Source organism: Gavia stellata, chromosome 1 (genome assembly GCF_030936135.1).
Source record: "Gavia stellata isolate bGavSte3 chromosome 1, bGavSte3.hap2, whole genome shotgun sequence".
Lineage (NCBI taxonomy): Eukaryota > Metazoa > Chordata > Aves > Gaviiformes > Gaviidae > Gavia > Gavia stellata.
Genome location: NC_082594.1, coordinates 22,502,843 through 22,517,796, shown reverse-complemented (window position 1 = coordinate 22,517,796; position 14,954 = coordinate 22,502,843). Strand labels below are relative to the sequence as shown.

At 39.7% G+C, this 14,954-nt stretch overlaps 1 protein-coding gene across 3 annotated transcripts in view; it reads right to left on the bottom strand.

The window, feature by feature from the left end:
* Positions 1 to 3,145: 3,145 nt before the first annotated feature.
* The window catches only part of CDK8 (cyclin dependent kinase 8), an 88,696-nt gene continuing 76,887 nt past the window's right edge, over positions 3,146 to 14,954 (bottom strand). For 2 of the 3 annotated variants that reach the window (XM_059836348.1, XM_059836361.1), the window contains 4 exons: positions 10,909 to 11,006; positions 9,388 to 9,466; positions 9,110 to 9,268; positions 3,146 to 4,388 (listed from right to left, as the gene is read on the bottom strand). In XM_059836348.1, the coding sequence (XP_059692331.1) occupies positions 4,263 to 4,388; positions 9,110 to 9,268; positions 9,388 to 9,466; positions 10,909 to 11,006 (462 nt within the window). In that variant the 3' untranslated portion in view covers positions 3,146 to 4,262. The remainder of the gene's footprint in view (positions 4,389 to 9,109; positions 9,269 to 9,387; positions 9,467 to 10,908; positions 11,007 to 14,954) is intronic. The other variant, XM_059836354.1, reaches the window with a different exon arrangement.

The following is a 14,954-nucleotide window of genomic DNA, read 5'->3' as shown; positions in this document are numbered from 1 at the left end:
TTGTTCAAAGAGCAATTTTAGAAAGAAATCGATGGACACTGGCAAACAGCACAAGTCATTTCTTCACATAAAACCTCCACTTGCAACTGACTCCAACCCTTGTTCTCACTAACTGCCACCTCTGCTGGGTCTGAATGGGCAAGAGACATACAACAAGGTGAAAACAATAGGAACAGCTTCCAAGATCCTTTTTGACAGAGCTTAAGGCCATTTCACATGACATGGCTAACTCCTGCATGCTTCACTCACACTCCACTCATGCTTTGCTGTCTTCTTGTTTCAGTTGGCAAAGAAAGGTTGCGTTGACACCACTTCCTATAAAATAACATCCTGATGATCAGAAATGATAACGTCCTAATGATCAGTCTCACAAATGTGCTGCTCCATGTTGTGAAGAAAGCTTTGTGCAAAGCTACTGTGGACACGGTAGCTGACGAGACACTTGGGACTTGGGCTGCTGACGGCCCTCAGCGAAGAAACACGGAGGAACTTGCTCTTTTCTTTTGGAGGAGCCCATCTAGCAGAGATGAGACAGCAAGGACTGCGATACTGTTTGAACAGGCAATGGCACACACCTGCCACCTGCATCAAGTATCTCCCCTGAGAAAGCAAAGCATGGAAACGTATATCCCATAAAAATTAAGCATTGCACACAAAAAGCAAAAAGGAATTTGGAGAGATGTGATTGCTCACTTGTCTCCCGCTCAGGCCTACCACCCTAGCTGCTTGAGGAGTTTGCCATCTACACATGAATCACCCCAGACCCAGAAGAGACTCTGCCCAGCAGTAGCTTCAGAATGAAGGAAAAAGGAAGCCGAAAGAAAACCTGAACTAACCCTGGCCTGCCCCTCAGCTGGGCATTGCTTGGGCACTGCCATGGGCAATTCAGTGAGTATTTTCCAATTTATGTATACACACAGACAAAGCCAGGACAGAACCTGGCTCATTTCCTTCTCAGACTGCTCCTCCCCACCACTAATGCCTCTTCAAAAGGGGTCATTGCAAAAGTTATTTATTTCTTCTTAAAGAAGCTGGGTTCTTATCAGGTATGATAAATTCAGAGCTGGCACGAGCTAGGCTTGCTGGGAATGCCAAGGTGAAAGTGAATAGTGTATTTATCCTCACGATGAAGTTAAGCTTGTAGCCCATTTTCAACATAAGCCTACTCTAGAAAAACAATTTGTTCTTCAATCAGAGCAACAAAGACAGGCTCCCAGGCTCCAGCTATTTGAAATACACTCAGATTGGCCCAGATAATTGTTGGTGAAAAATGAAAAGCTTTGAAGTTCTTGAATCTAGTAACAAATGCTGAGCTAGGCGAGGAAAGAGGCACGGCTCACACGCTGGCTGCTGCATGCCAAGCTGCCATCTCCCTCACGGGAATTTGCAACTCTTCTATTAAATGCTCTCAAAGGTACTTTCTTCTTCCTCCCCTTTCTGTAACCCTCATGTAAAAAGCCCCCCAGAGCAAAACAGGGACAGGATTCATTTTTATTTTTAAACAGTTTAGGAAAGTAATTTAGAGCCTTGCCCTCAGTATTCCTAAAACCAGTATTAAAAAACTTATTTGATGCAGATAATTTATAATTGTCATGAATATGACAAGAATAACCTTATCTACAACAGAAATACACCCTGTCTTGAAGGTATCAGAGGTTATACCAAGCATTGAAAAACCTTTTCTTTCCACAGTTCTAAAGAGAGAAACCTCAAATTTCCCCTCCCAAACCACCAGCTGACTCAGGCATCGAAACAAGTCAAATATTAATATTTGACTTACCTGCAGGATCTCAGTTTGTTGAGGTAATCTGCAATGTCTCCTAAAAATGGAGTAGAATGAATGAAATCACTGCAAATGCAGTAGCAGACTATTTAGAACTAAATGTAGAGTATAATTTAGTTTTATTAGAATTAGTTGATAAGCCGCGTCTTCATCTCAAGTACCTTCTTAATAGGAAAATTAAATTCAAGTGCAAACTAATGGCAAGAGTCCTTTTTGCCAGTTGGATGCATTTCCCCTTGCAAAACTGAAATTAAAGCCAGCCTGCTACTTTTAAACAAAGCACTGGAGACATCACAATATACTGCTATTAAATAAGGTTTGCATTAACATGCGTAATATTAACTCTTATGCATTAATATGAATAAGCATCAATAAGAAAGCAAAAAATCTAGGCCAATAGTACTTTAGCCAAAGAAAAGCCACTCTTGTTGCCTTTTCAGTACCTGGTAAGAGTCTAGAGATACTGAAGAGGCAAGTTCAAAGCCTATATATAAATTAAACAAAGGATGAAAAAAGGCTTTCATTTGAAAAACAAAAAGAAGTTTAAGGCATTCCCACCTATATATTTATTTTTATTCCAGAAACTGAGGAAAGGCAGATTTTGACAACACTTACATCAAAATGAAGAGGGTATCACACAGTACTACTAAAGCAGCATAAACTGCACTCAGATTTTTAATTTAGTTGTAAGTCTCCTGAGCACTTAAACCCCTACTCCACTCAGGTAATTTCATCTTCACCTCAAACATCATTTGCATTTCAGGCTGGCTAATGATTTGGTTTTTCTTTTGCCCCCCCTGTCAGCAGCTGAGTGCATTTGAATGGATCATACTAGTTGATATTCACACTACATGAAGCACTTGCAGAAAAAACATCCTGCATATATTGCATATGTCACATGCATATGCATTTACATCATAAAATCATGGTGTGGTATTAGATAACAAGGTAAGAATGAGTTACAGAAACCTTGCAAGAACTATTCAGACAGGAACGTCTCTAGATTTTGGAGATGAAAAGGAGCTGTCTGATCTATAAAATGTAGCTAGTAATAAACCCACGTTCAGCGGATCTCCAGCTGATTAGCTACATGTATGCAAGAGGGGTAATGCCATTTTATGAAGGCACTGTAATTTTTTCTGCTATTTAAAAAAAAATAAATCCTTCTCAGCAGTTAATGGAAGCCTGCCCACTTGCAAGAAAAATTCCTGTCAGATACTGTTTCTCAAGACACAACCCGAAATAGATGTACAAGGGGGGAGCAGGGTGTTGTCATTGATAAAAAGGAATACAGGCAAAGGTCATATGCAGATTTATGAAAAATAAATTTATTACATAACACCTTGTTTTAACAATGTTTGATTTTTTTTTATTCAGAATACTTGTGTCATTCATGTAAAATAGTTTGATACAGTACATTGTATGTAAGTTTTTCCTCATAAATTCTAAGGCTCTCCTAACACCTTGATCCTCTGCTGTAGGAATGGCACCCCTAAACAACGTGCGAACATTTAAAAAAATAATTAACGGAACAAAATTTAAAATCCACTACACCAAGCTGGTTCTCAAAAAATCATGATGAAATATCTGAATGGATGCCGCACCTTTTTAGGAAATATCATTCATGCTTTTTTAATCCCAAAGCATGCTCACAAATCATTAGCAACAACAGGAAAAAAATAAAACACTGTCTATGACAATCATTTTAAGTTTGTTTGCTGAACCAAACATGTTTATATCAATGACAACATACTTACTTTACTATCAAATAGCAGCTTTAATACCAGTCAAGTCATAGATTTAAAAACAAAACCAAAAACTTATGTTGGAAATTAATCTTTGGGACATTCGTAATTGCTGGAAAAAAATGCAAATGTTTTCATGTTCCTAAAAAAATCTCATCGTAGCAATCGTGTCGGTCATAAAACATTGATCTAGGTGGAAAATGAACCAACCCACAAAAGTCACTAAAAATAAATGTCTATCAAAATTGTCTCAATCAGAGTCACGGTTAGTTTGCTTTTTTGCCATGGTAACATATACTGTATGCTTCAAGTACTAGTTCAAAGATGTTGTGTACTATTGGTCAGATAGAGTTGTTACATCAAGAGAATTCACCACATACGACAACAAAAATGCTTGCCCCTAGCACATTTCACAGCTTCAACTGCTACAGACTGTCACTGAAAAAAAAAAATGCATCGATCAGTCTGAACCATGTCAAGTAAACTATGGAAGTAGCATATCCACAACACAAACTGTGCTAGCACTTTCTTTTTTTCAAGTCTAACCCCAAAACCAGGTACAATTTGGGAGCCACTGCTCCGCTCTGTGGAAGGGGGTGGATCGTGGCGATCGGACAGGTTGGAGGTGTGGTTGTACAGTACATTCTCGTGGCCCAAGCCAGGTTCCAGGCAGGCAGCTGTGCGGCCAGTCCTGCAGCATTAGCAACAGTGCATTGACGTTATTGGGATGCAGCTCAGTACCGATGTGTCTGATGCGAGTACTGTGGCGGCTGCTGGGAGGTAGCTGAATATCCCATGCTGCTCTGTGGCTGTGATGTGCTTGGTCCGGGGTTGGGGTAGGCAGCATGGGGGTTGGAACGCTGCAGAGGGGTAAAAGCAGAAGAAATGCAATCCTTTGTAACAGGTACATCGCAAGACAGTTTTGCCTACTGATTTATTTCTGCAAGGGGTACCAAGCACACACAGTCTCAAAGCAGCTGCACTTCCAGGCTTCTTCTCACTTACTCTGATTACAGCAGGTACGAACATAAGGAATACCAGATTAGAAAGCGACAGTTACCACCCTTCACAGTTACCCATCCTAATTACCTCCTGTGAAACTACCCCCAACATAGTCAAACCTCCAGCCAACCCTCCAGATGGCTACAGTACACCTGCTTGTTACCACTGCTGATGGCAGTGGTCTTCTCCACTTGCTCCCTTCCCCTACCAAGAAGGTACACTGGGGTGGAGGTCCAAATGGTGCATCTTACTGCTGATGAGCCACTGTGCATTATTCTGCAGATTTTCCTATACAAAGGGTATGCTTGCCACCCTTCTGTGTGACCTAGGAGTAAAGGCTGAGAACACTATTATTATATAGGCTAAAGTGTCATCTAGCAGCAGCCTTACAAATACTTGAAGGCAAGTTAAAGACAACAGCCACATGCTTTCTCAGTGGAACCAGGTATTTCAGGGGGAAATGGACATGGATTGTGGCTTGGGAGGTTCAGGTTGGACATTGCGGGGGGCGGGGTGGGGGTGGGCAGGAATCACTTCGAGACAAGTATAGCACTAGAAGAAGAATTTGCCCAGGGAGGCTGTGAAGTTTCCATCTGTGGAGGTTTTTAAGACTCAGCTAAACAGAGCCATGGCTGACCTGATTTAATATTAGCAACAGTCCCGCTTCAAGTGGGAGATTGGGCTAGATGGTCTCCAGAGGCCCCTTTCAACCGGCACTTCTACAATTATTTATTGAGTGGAGTATTCTTCATTGCTAGAAACTCTGAGCAAACCAACAACTGCCTACTTCAATTTTAAACTAAACGTCAGTTATTTACACATCATGCATTATAAAGGAAAAAAGGACTGGATGTGAGATTTTCAATTTAAGCAGATGACCACTTAGTAGCATTTAACATTTCATTAAGTGAACACAATTTCAGTACGTTACTGTGCTGTTTTACATTTATGTTAAGGTTTACACACACACAAATTTTGCAGCATTTAGAAACTTCTGTGTAACTTCTGAACTCTTGATATCGCTCGCAAGATGTATTAGTATTTTCAGAAAAAAATGCTTCTAGTAAAGGTCTGGAAACTTCTCTAAGGTCAATATTCCAAGACTAAGGTATTGCTACTGAGACCTGATAATGTAAAACAGTGGTGAACCAACATCCTGAAAAAGTAAAATATTAAAATAGTTTTACAGATTTTCTAAGTTGTACCATAAAATAATAAATAACAACTCCAGTTTTCCCTGACATTCAGCATTTAGAACAGAAGCTATAATCAGGATGCTGAGATGATGGCAAAAATGAAAAGGCAAACTCTACTTGTTAACATATGCTCACAGAACTGAGCTAATTCTCTAGGGGTGTATAGTGTAAAGGGGAAGAAATGGCTGGACCAGCACTTAATGCCAGCGCGAACAAACCAGCACTGCTGAACTGCACCATGACACAGGGACTGCACTTTTGTGACATTTGCCTTCAGTCATGAGAGATGGACTAAGTTACTCGTCAACAGAAGTGTCACAGCTCTGGGTCACCCTTCTCCATGTAACAAATATAGGATGTACTTCAGAGAGCAAAAATCCGCAAATATTCTTTTTGCCCAAGCATCGCTCCTGTACGTAGGAAACTATCACAAGTTTAACCATTTAAAAACTGTCCATTCATGTCAGTTGTAAACAATTTCTGCATCCTGATTTCTAAAACAGATCTTATTTTAAGACAGAGGCAATTAAAAATCAGATTCTTTCATGACACCCGGCGCAACAAGTGGCTTTTGTTTAAGAACAAATGTAAATATCCAATCCTTTCTAAATACCATTAAGCACCCAGAAGGTTATCACATGCAAAAGCTCTGAGTAGTGGAATTGCTCCAGCCTGTTTACTCACATTGCCTTTAGAAGTGTCACATTGCAGATTTAAACGAGAAGGCAAGGAAGCCTGTGTGCCATGTGTCTACTATTTTTATGCATGGCAGAAAAGCATACAAGGTCAAATTGCCCTGCCAAGAGTAATTTGACTTCTGAGCGGACGTAGAAACTGTCTTAGTGTGCCTCACCCAGGAGATGGCAATCCTTCTTCACAAGCTTTATAACAGGGAATTTGAGTAAATCAAATGAAGAATAAAGGAACAGGTGTTTGATTAAAACAGAAGGCTCTATTGTAATATTTGTTTGCCATCTCCTCAAGTTGCAGGATCAGAAGCAAAAACATGTGAGGAATTTTTTCAGGGAGACCTGAAACCACCAATAGCCAGCTTTTAACTGCTTTTGTTCTAGTGCCAGCAAGTTCAGCTCTCCTCCCTTTGACTACCATGTTTTCCAGATACCTTAATCAGAACAAATCTACCCACTACCTTCTTTGCAAGACTCGGGGCAGGGTTGTTTGTGGGTTTGGTTGTGTTTTTTTTTTTTTTTGTAGGGGAGGAAAACCAGGTGTTTTACCTCCTAGAGAGACAGCAAAAAGATTAGTCAGGAGCAGTCAAGTTACCAATAAGAGCTCCTGAGGTAGCAAAGTAGCAGTTATCACTATCTCAAGACAAAAATATTCTGAAATTATGTTTATTGACACGGGCTGCCCCCAGCTATAATCCTGGGATGGGTATCTGAGAGTACGAAAGTTTTGATGAGCATGAGCTGAAAACAAACCAATGTCAACTCCGGCTAAGGCAATTTGAGTCTTCTGACTTCTCAACCAGCAAGCCTCAGCTCTTGCTCACAGAAGTGGAAGCTGAAGTTTGTTCAAAATGCCAAGCTGCAGCAGCAAAATGAGGTGAAGGGTGTGCAAATAGGGCATGTAAATGGTGCTCCCTGACACAGTACCTGAACCTCTGCATCAATCTCCTTAGATATGTGACTCAACACGAGGGGAAGATTAAGAGAGTTACGGCTGCATTTGCCTTCTTAAAAATACACACAGAAGTGGTAGAAAGAGCCAGCTAAAAGGCCAAAACAGTGATCGACTGCAGGCTGCCAAATTGAAAGGGATGAAGCTCCTGTAAGAGAGTGCTCTGTGATGCATAATCCAACTAGAAGAAAGACAATGTTTATACTTAGAGGCGCTCCACACTGCAGCACTGTAGTTAAGGCTGACCACTGTTTCAAACAGCTCTAAAAATTTACATCATTCAAGGAGAATGACTTGAAAACTGATATGCTATTGATGTCCTGGGATAAACTGAGCAAAGGCACTTGGGGACTATATGAAGGGTCTAACAATAAAGCTCCTGAAAATGACCTTATTTTACATTTTTTTAATACTTTGAAGTTTTGGCCAATGCTGGAAGTATACAGATTTATATAAGGATGAGGGTAATGCCCGCAGGCAACCTTTAAGGATATCTCAGGAACAAACTCTGAAATGCAAGATTTCAAAGCCCATTGGTGTCTATGGAGAAACAGTATCAAACTGTGAAATGCAAGCTGACAGCAGCAGTTTTACTGACACTGTTCTTTAACTCTCCCTAAGTTTTGCTACAGAATGTAAGCATAGCTAAGTGGGTTTCCAATATTAGGGTCTCACATTTAGATATTAATCTTTAAATTAACTAAAAACACTGCCAGCAATTTCTGACTTCGACATCTTTTGATTTCATCCAAGACTCTCTTCCAATTGGTCTTCTGTACGATGCATTCCATGTGAACCAGTATGTAACAGTTCCTGCGGGCTAACATTTCCATCAGCATGCCTCCTCTTGAAATCTTCTATTCCCTAGGCTTCCAAAACCTGCCACTTCTCTAACTGCTTCTATGCATATCATTTGAAGTTTTCCTTGCTCCTCTTTTGTCATTTCTTAGCTCGCATTAACTAAAGGTTCTGTCCTTAACTCTCTTCTCCCCAGTCTCCAGGAGTAACCTCATCCAAACACACAAATTCAGGTATCATTCCCTGGAATGACTCTCAGATATTCTTCTGCTCCAGACTCTTCTGATTTCCTAATGTCTGACCACGAGCTCAAATGCAGGAAGGCTAGAACACAGTTTTCAAGTTTTCCTCAAGCTTTTTTCCTACACTCCTCCTTGTCTTCCTCACTCATTGATCGCCACCACCTCACATGTCTCTTCAGATCTGTAATACTGGGTTTACTCAACATGGAATCTCCCTTGGTCTTCAGAACAGAGATTATGACAGGATCATGCCAAGTCTTTCTGTTTGTCATCCAAAATACTGCTCTCCCATCCATGTGCCCAGCTAAAACTCTTGTTCAGATTCTTATTTCACAGCTTGTTTACTGCAATATCCTTTGCCTCCTACCATTACAGGCTTGTTTAAATAAGGAATGGTATTTTTAGGTGACACAGAGCGCAGCACAACAGGCCCCTGGTCCACAATCAGCATTCCCTAATATGAAGGTAATAAATTAGTAACTGTAATAATCTCTGATCCTAATTTCCTTACTGCCAATCTAAAGAGCATCAGCATATCAATTTACAGGCAAACCATCAACTAAACACATCTGAAAAAACACATGAAAGATGCCAAAAAATACCAGTTAATACAGTGACATTTACAAGATGACTTTTTTAGCTTAAAGAAACGCTGCTGTAAACGTGAGAACCAAATACACAATATATGAATAAAACAAATACCTGATAGTCTGAGGTCATAATAAGTCCACCTGAGGTAGTGGTAGGAGGAACAACTCTCACTTTTTTCAGTGGGGGTCCCTGCGTGTGACTGGTGTCTTGGTTCCCTGGATGACCAGTTCCATTAGTATGGTTATTGCCCTGCTGCTGCTGCTGGTTCTTCTCAATTGTTTAAACACAAAGAAAAATTTCAACTCAAAAGCAGTACATGAAATAACATGAAAACAGGAAATAGTGTGAAAGCCAGTGAAGCATGACGATACTGTTCTTCCAGTACTTACTTTGTCTCCTTTATCATCTGGTTCTTCTTCTGTTAAAAATTCTCGTTTTGGGTAAGGGATTTGACAACCTGCAAAAACACTGCCCCCCAAAAAAGTCTATTTATCACTGTATTAGAACAGAAGGGTTAGACCTGTAAGATTCATACTTCACCCGTGCTAGTTTCAAGTCGCCTGAGCCACAGCCTAATAGCTGTAACTAATGAAGTCTTCCCTGTCTTACTTTCATCATCTTCTAAACTTAGTAAACCTATTCACATTTATTTAGACTCTGCAGTTGCCTCTTACACACTCATTTAAACTCCTAATAGTTTTCATGGTTTCTGGTAACTGGTGACCAGGCTAGTGGCTGAAAAGGTACACCACCTGTTAGATATCTGCAAGGGCACAAAGAGCTATCTTAATCCAGCTATAGTGTAATTCACAATCTCAGGACTAACTAAAAATACTCCTGGAAACTCCACTGACTATTAATAAAACCACCTGGAACAAAGTTTAAAAATAACTAGAAATCTCATCTGCCAATTCATATCTCATGGTCCACATGAATTTGCTACTGCAAGGTAATATTTACTCAATCAGTAGAATTTACTCAATCAGTAGAATTTACTCAATCAGTAGAATTTACTCAATCAGTAGAATGTATTTATAATAAAGTCTCTGTACACCTATTAGCATTATTTATTGTGTATTCACATTAAAATGCCAACCTAAAGTTGAGAAAAAAGCCAAACACTGTCCTAAAAGCAGTTTCTGCAAAAGCAAATCATTCACATGACAACATTAAATCACAGAGACGGGTCAGGAGCTGTTATAAATAATCCAGTAGGTTTTCGTGAATTAATTTTGGTTTTAATTAATTGCTTATAAATACACAAACCATATTTTATAAATTCTTCCCTGGTAGAGAATCATACAAAGGATGTACTAACAGCTTTCCTAAAAAGATGTACAATCATGCTCTCTGGCTAGTATTTTGGGAGGGGGGCTTACTTTCTAATGAAATCATTCATTGTCCCTAAATTTTCTTCCTCTTGTAAATCTCCCTGTACAAACAAAAAAGAGGAGTGGCTACAGAAAATGGATTTAAGTTGTTAAGGATGACAGCACATAGACACCAAGTTGACTTCCCCCACCCACTGAATTTACAACAAAAACTAAGACAGAAAAAGGTAAACTAATTAGAGTGTGTCATCTGGTGTTCTGGAGCAGAGACGTGGACCTGCGGGCACTTGCACTTAGCAGTTGTCTACAAAGATCTGTAGCATGCGTAATCAACCTGTCAGTGAATAACAAGATTAGTGCTGCGACTAATAGGATCAAAGTTCCATAAAGCAAGAGATTAATAAGAACGCTACTTAATTTTAAAAACCACAAATGGCATTTTAGTGGTTATAGCTTTCTTTGGTTGTTAGACAGTAAGTATTTAGCTCAGTATTCACAAACATATTTATAGCAGAGAGAAACCACGCATTTCTAAAGCATCTCTGGATGTACTGATAGGTTAATAAACCGACCACTTACTCGGATGTGGGAAGAGGATCTTCTAAGAAATAGGGATCCTGCATAGCCTGTTCTGAGGTAATTCTCTTTATTGGATCCATAGTGAGCAATTTCTGAAGCTGCAAAAATAAAAGATAAAAAGCTCTGCATTACCAAAACCTTTTACAGAAACTTCACTGTATTATTGCTGAAAGATGAGTGGACACAAATGCGTCTGTACTCAAAACCCTAACCGTAAGTGGCATAACCACATTCTTCTCTCTTGTTAAAATAGTAACTCCATTTCCCATCGAGGAACACCTGTTTTTACTTGCAAAGCCCAGGACACTCAGTTAGCTCCAGTCACAAATATTCTAACAAAAACATTCAAAGAGTTTCCACAAGGTACCAGCAGCTTTAATCACAGAATCATAAAATAGTTTGGGTTGGAAGGGACCCTTAAAGGTCATCCAGTCCAAACCCCTGCAACGAGCAGGGACATCTTCAACTAGGTCAGGTTGTTCAGAGCCCCATCCAATCTGACCTTGAATGTTTCCAGGGATGGGACATATACCACCTCTCTGGGCAACCTGTTCCAGTGTCTCACCACCCTCATTGTAAAAAATGTCTTCCTTATATCTAGTCTGAATCTACCCTCTTTTAGTTTAAAACCATTACCCCTTGCCCTATCACAGGCCCTGCTAAAAAGTTTGTCCCCATCTTTCTTATAAGCCCCCTTTAAGTACTGAAAGGCTGCAATAAGGTCTCCCCAGAACCCTCGCTTCTCCAGGCTGACCAACCCCAACTCTTTCAGCCTTTCTTCAGCAGAGAGGTGTTCCATCCCTCCAATCATTTTCATGGCCCTCCTCTGGACCCAATCCAACAGGTCTATGACTTCCCTGTGCTGAGGACTCCAGAGCTGGATGCAGTACTCCAGGGGGGGTCTCACCAGAGCAGAGGGGCAGAATCACCTCCCTCAACCTGCTGCCACGCTTCTTTTGATGCGGCCCAGGGTACGGTTGGCCTTCTGGGCTGCAAGCGCACCTTGCCAGCTCATGTCCAGCTTTTCATCCACCAGTACCGCCAACTCCTTCTCTCTTTAATGGTCTGTTCACTTCCCACAAGAGGATGTGACACCACATATTTAGCCTGGTTTCTTCAACTACACTGCACTTAACAGGAAGCAACATCACATCCACCTAAATTCAAGTAACTCTTAGCAATTAATAAACAAAAGTGATTCCATATCCATTATTGCTCATTATTTAGTATTGTCATATTAGTGCATCTCCATTGCCATCCACAGTATTTTAAAGATGTTATATGAAGTCTCTCCTTCGAAAATCCTTATGCTGTAAAAGAAAGTAGTAATCAACACGTTCAAAAAACCCACCTGATCACTTTTTATCACCCACTCCAGTGTATGCTAGTTTATTCTGACAAATATGGAGTCTCAGACACATCTGTGTACTACACGCTGCTCAAAAGTCTTGAATTTTAGTTGATTTTTTTGCGTGACATGATGCAAAATACTCTAGAGAAGTCTAATACGCTGCCTCCTCCATAAGCACATCAAGTTTGAGCTCTGGTGCTGTTGCACTACCAGTGTAAGACCTCAGCCTTTATCTTTGTATCAGCTGATGAATCAGGTATCAACTACATGAAAAAAAATCTTTCCAAAATGCCCGTGTTGGTTAAAGACAATGAAGATGATCACAAAGTATAAATATGCAGAGGACAAGGCAAAATACAGTGTTTTACGAAACAGTTGAACTCAGTTCCACTAAAAATCCAGCAAAACCTTACCCTTTGAGAAAGCACCTCTTTTCTCATTGGGAAGTGTTAACAGAGGGCTAAGAAGCACAGTAGGTATTTGCTGCCTGATGCCCAACTTTTAAAAAAAAGTGGCATACAAGTTGTTTCAGTAACAGATAGCAGAGCAAAAATCCTAAGTAATACACAAATGAAAATTTAAGAAAATAAAATTGACCTAACCAAAGCAAAGTGAAAAATTTTTATAAAAAGAGTTACAAACATTGCTACTTAGATGGACATGCTATGAGAAATGCTTAGGAGACATAGCCAGGAACTCTTCTTGAGTAACTTCAAGCACCAATAACAGACATGAAGTCTAAATTCAGCACAACGTTAAAGATGGAAAGGTAAATCTAAAAATAATTTTTACTGTTTGTACTGTTTTTACTCTTCCACTGTCATTTTGCACCTATGTAAACATTTCAGAAGCTGGCTGGACTTTATACACTTGTCACTGCACCATCTCAACAGTGATTTTCAATAAAAAACACGTTAGAAACATCATGCTGTCTCCATGGGTCTGAAGATTTTTCTCTGGTTTAAGAATAGCAGACCAGAGTGATTTTGTTTAACTCTAGCACTGAATTGCAGTGATGCATTCTAAAAGTAAGTGTTTCTTATTCAAAAGATCTGGTGTATGTGCATATACTTCCCCCCATCCACCTAGCAGTTTTGTGGACTATGGCTGCGCTGGACAAGCAACATATACAGGCAGAATGAGATAACCTTCATATACTACACAGAAAAAGGAAAATAGAGAGTCTTCATGTTTCACCACAGAATACAGTGTCCAAGGCAAAACTACACCATGATGTATTGTCAAAGACAACGATCTTTAAAAGAAATGCTACACTTCCAGCCTATAGCTTTTTTTTATCATGATCTAATAAGATATGCAGAAACTACATATGCAAATAATATTCATTTTACATTTGCTATTCATACTTTTCATGGGATTAAATTCACCTTTTTACCAAGATCCAGAGTCATGATCTATGTCTGAACTGGTCATCTCCTTTCACCAGCTATTAAGTGAGCATACACAACCACAATGCAGACCTCCACGCTGCAGACAGCTAAAGTTAGGAAAATACATTTTCTCTCCTCAGCCTTCAGTTTTAATGGCATGGTTAAGAACATAATAAATATATATTACCACCATCAATCTAGTTTTATTTTTCACATCATCAACAAGGACTCACAATAAGTTATTTCAGCTCTCTGAGTCTGCATGTAGTCTTTGTAGAATATCAGTTTGAACAGAACAATTTTTGTTCTCTCAAACAGCTCAAAAAGCAATCGCAGGAGCCAGAAAAGGGGAAGGCAAAAAAGGAGAAAGAATTGCCAACATGCTGAAAAACATCACAATCCAAAAACATTGCAAAATTCTGGCAATTAAGTTATAAAGCTGTCCATCACATGCTGACAAGAAGTGAGGAAACTTGGTCATAATCAGCAACAGAAAACAGAAACCACAAGAAAAGTTTAAGGATTGAGCAACCATTATCACACAGGGGATCAAAACTCCTATTTTGGCCCTTGTTCAGGTGCCAGCACAGAAGTGACTCTTCCACTTATTATTACAAATATTTTAAAAACTATTCAATTAAAAGATCACCTGGCTGAATGACATAATAAAAAATGCAGTAAACTTTATATATCAGCAATGAATGGGACAATCATTACAGTTCATATAGACCAAAGTAACCAAATGGAAGACGAAGCACAACTCAATTAACCAGGAGCAGCAGCTGCATACCCATTTTCTAGGGCATAAACAAATAAGTAGAAAAAAACTAATCAGGAAAGTTAAAGTGGAAAAAAACCGTAAGCTGCAAAAGCAAGAAGGAGCCAAATTTGTCTCATGTTAACACACCAGTTCTGCATGTGAAAAGGGACCATGTGCATGAATGTCAGTAAAGAGGGAAAAAATCTGGTTAATTCAATTTGGGAAATGAAAACATTTCGTTTTTGGCAATGACAACAATCTCTGGATTTACTAGTCCTGGAATTATCAGTTCTGGCATATTTTACAATAGTAGATGTAAACAGTTTTTTATCTGCTCTGATGCAGAGAGTAAAATGGCTGTGAGACAGCTTGTGGAATAGTAAGATCTTGGAGTGTCTCTGGAAGAACTGGTACCAAGAGATTCACTGAAGTTGTTCAGGCTCTGGTGGAGGGGCCTAAGGCATTCATCTGCAGTTTAGCCTAGCCTCAAACAGCAAGAGAGGAAACCTAAGGCACCTTCTGATTTTGACAGCGCCTGAACAGT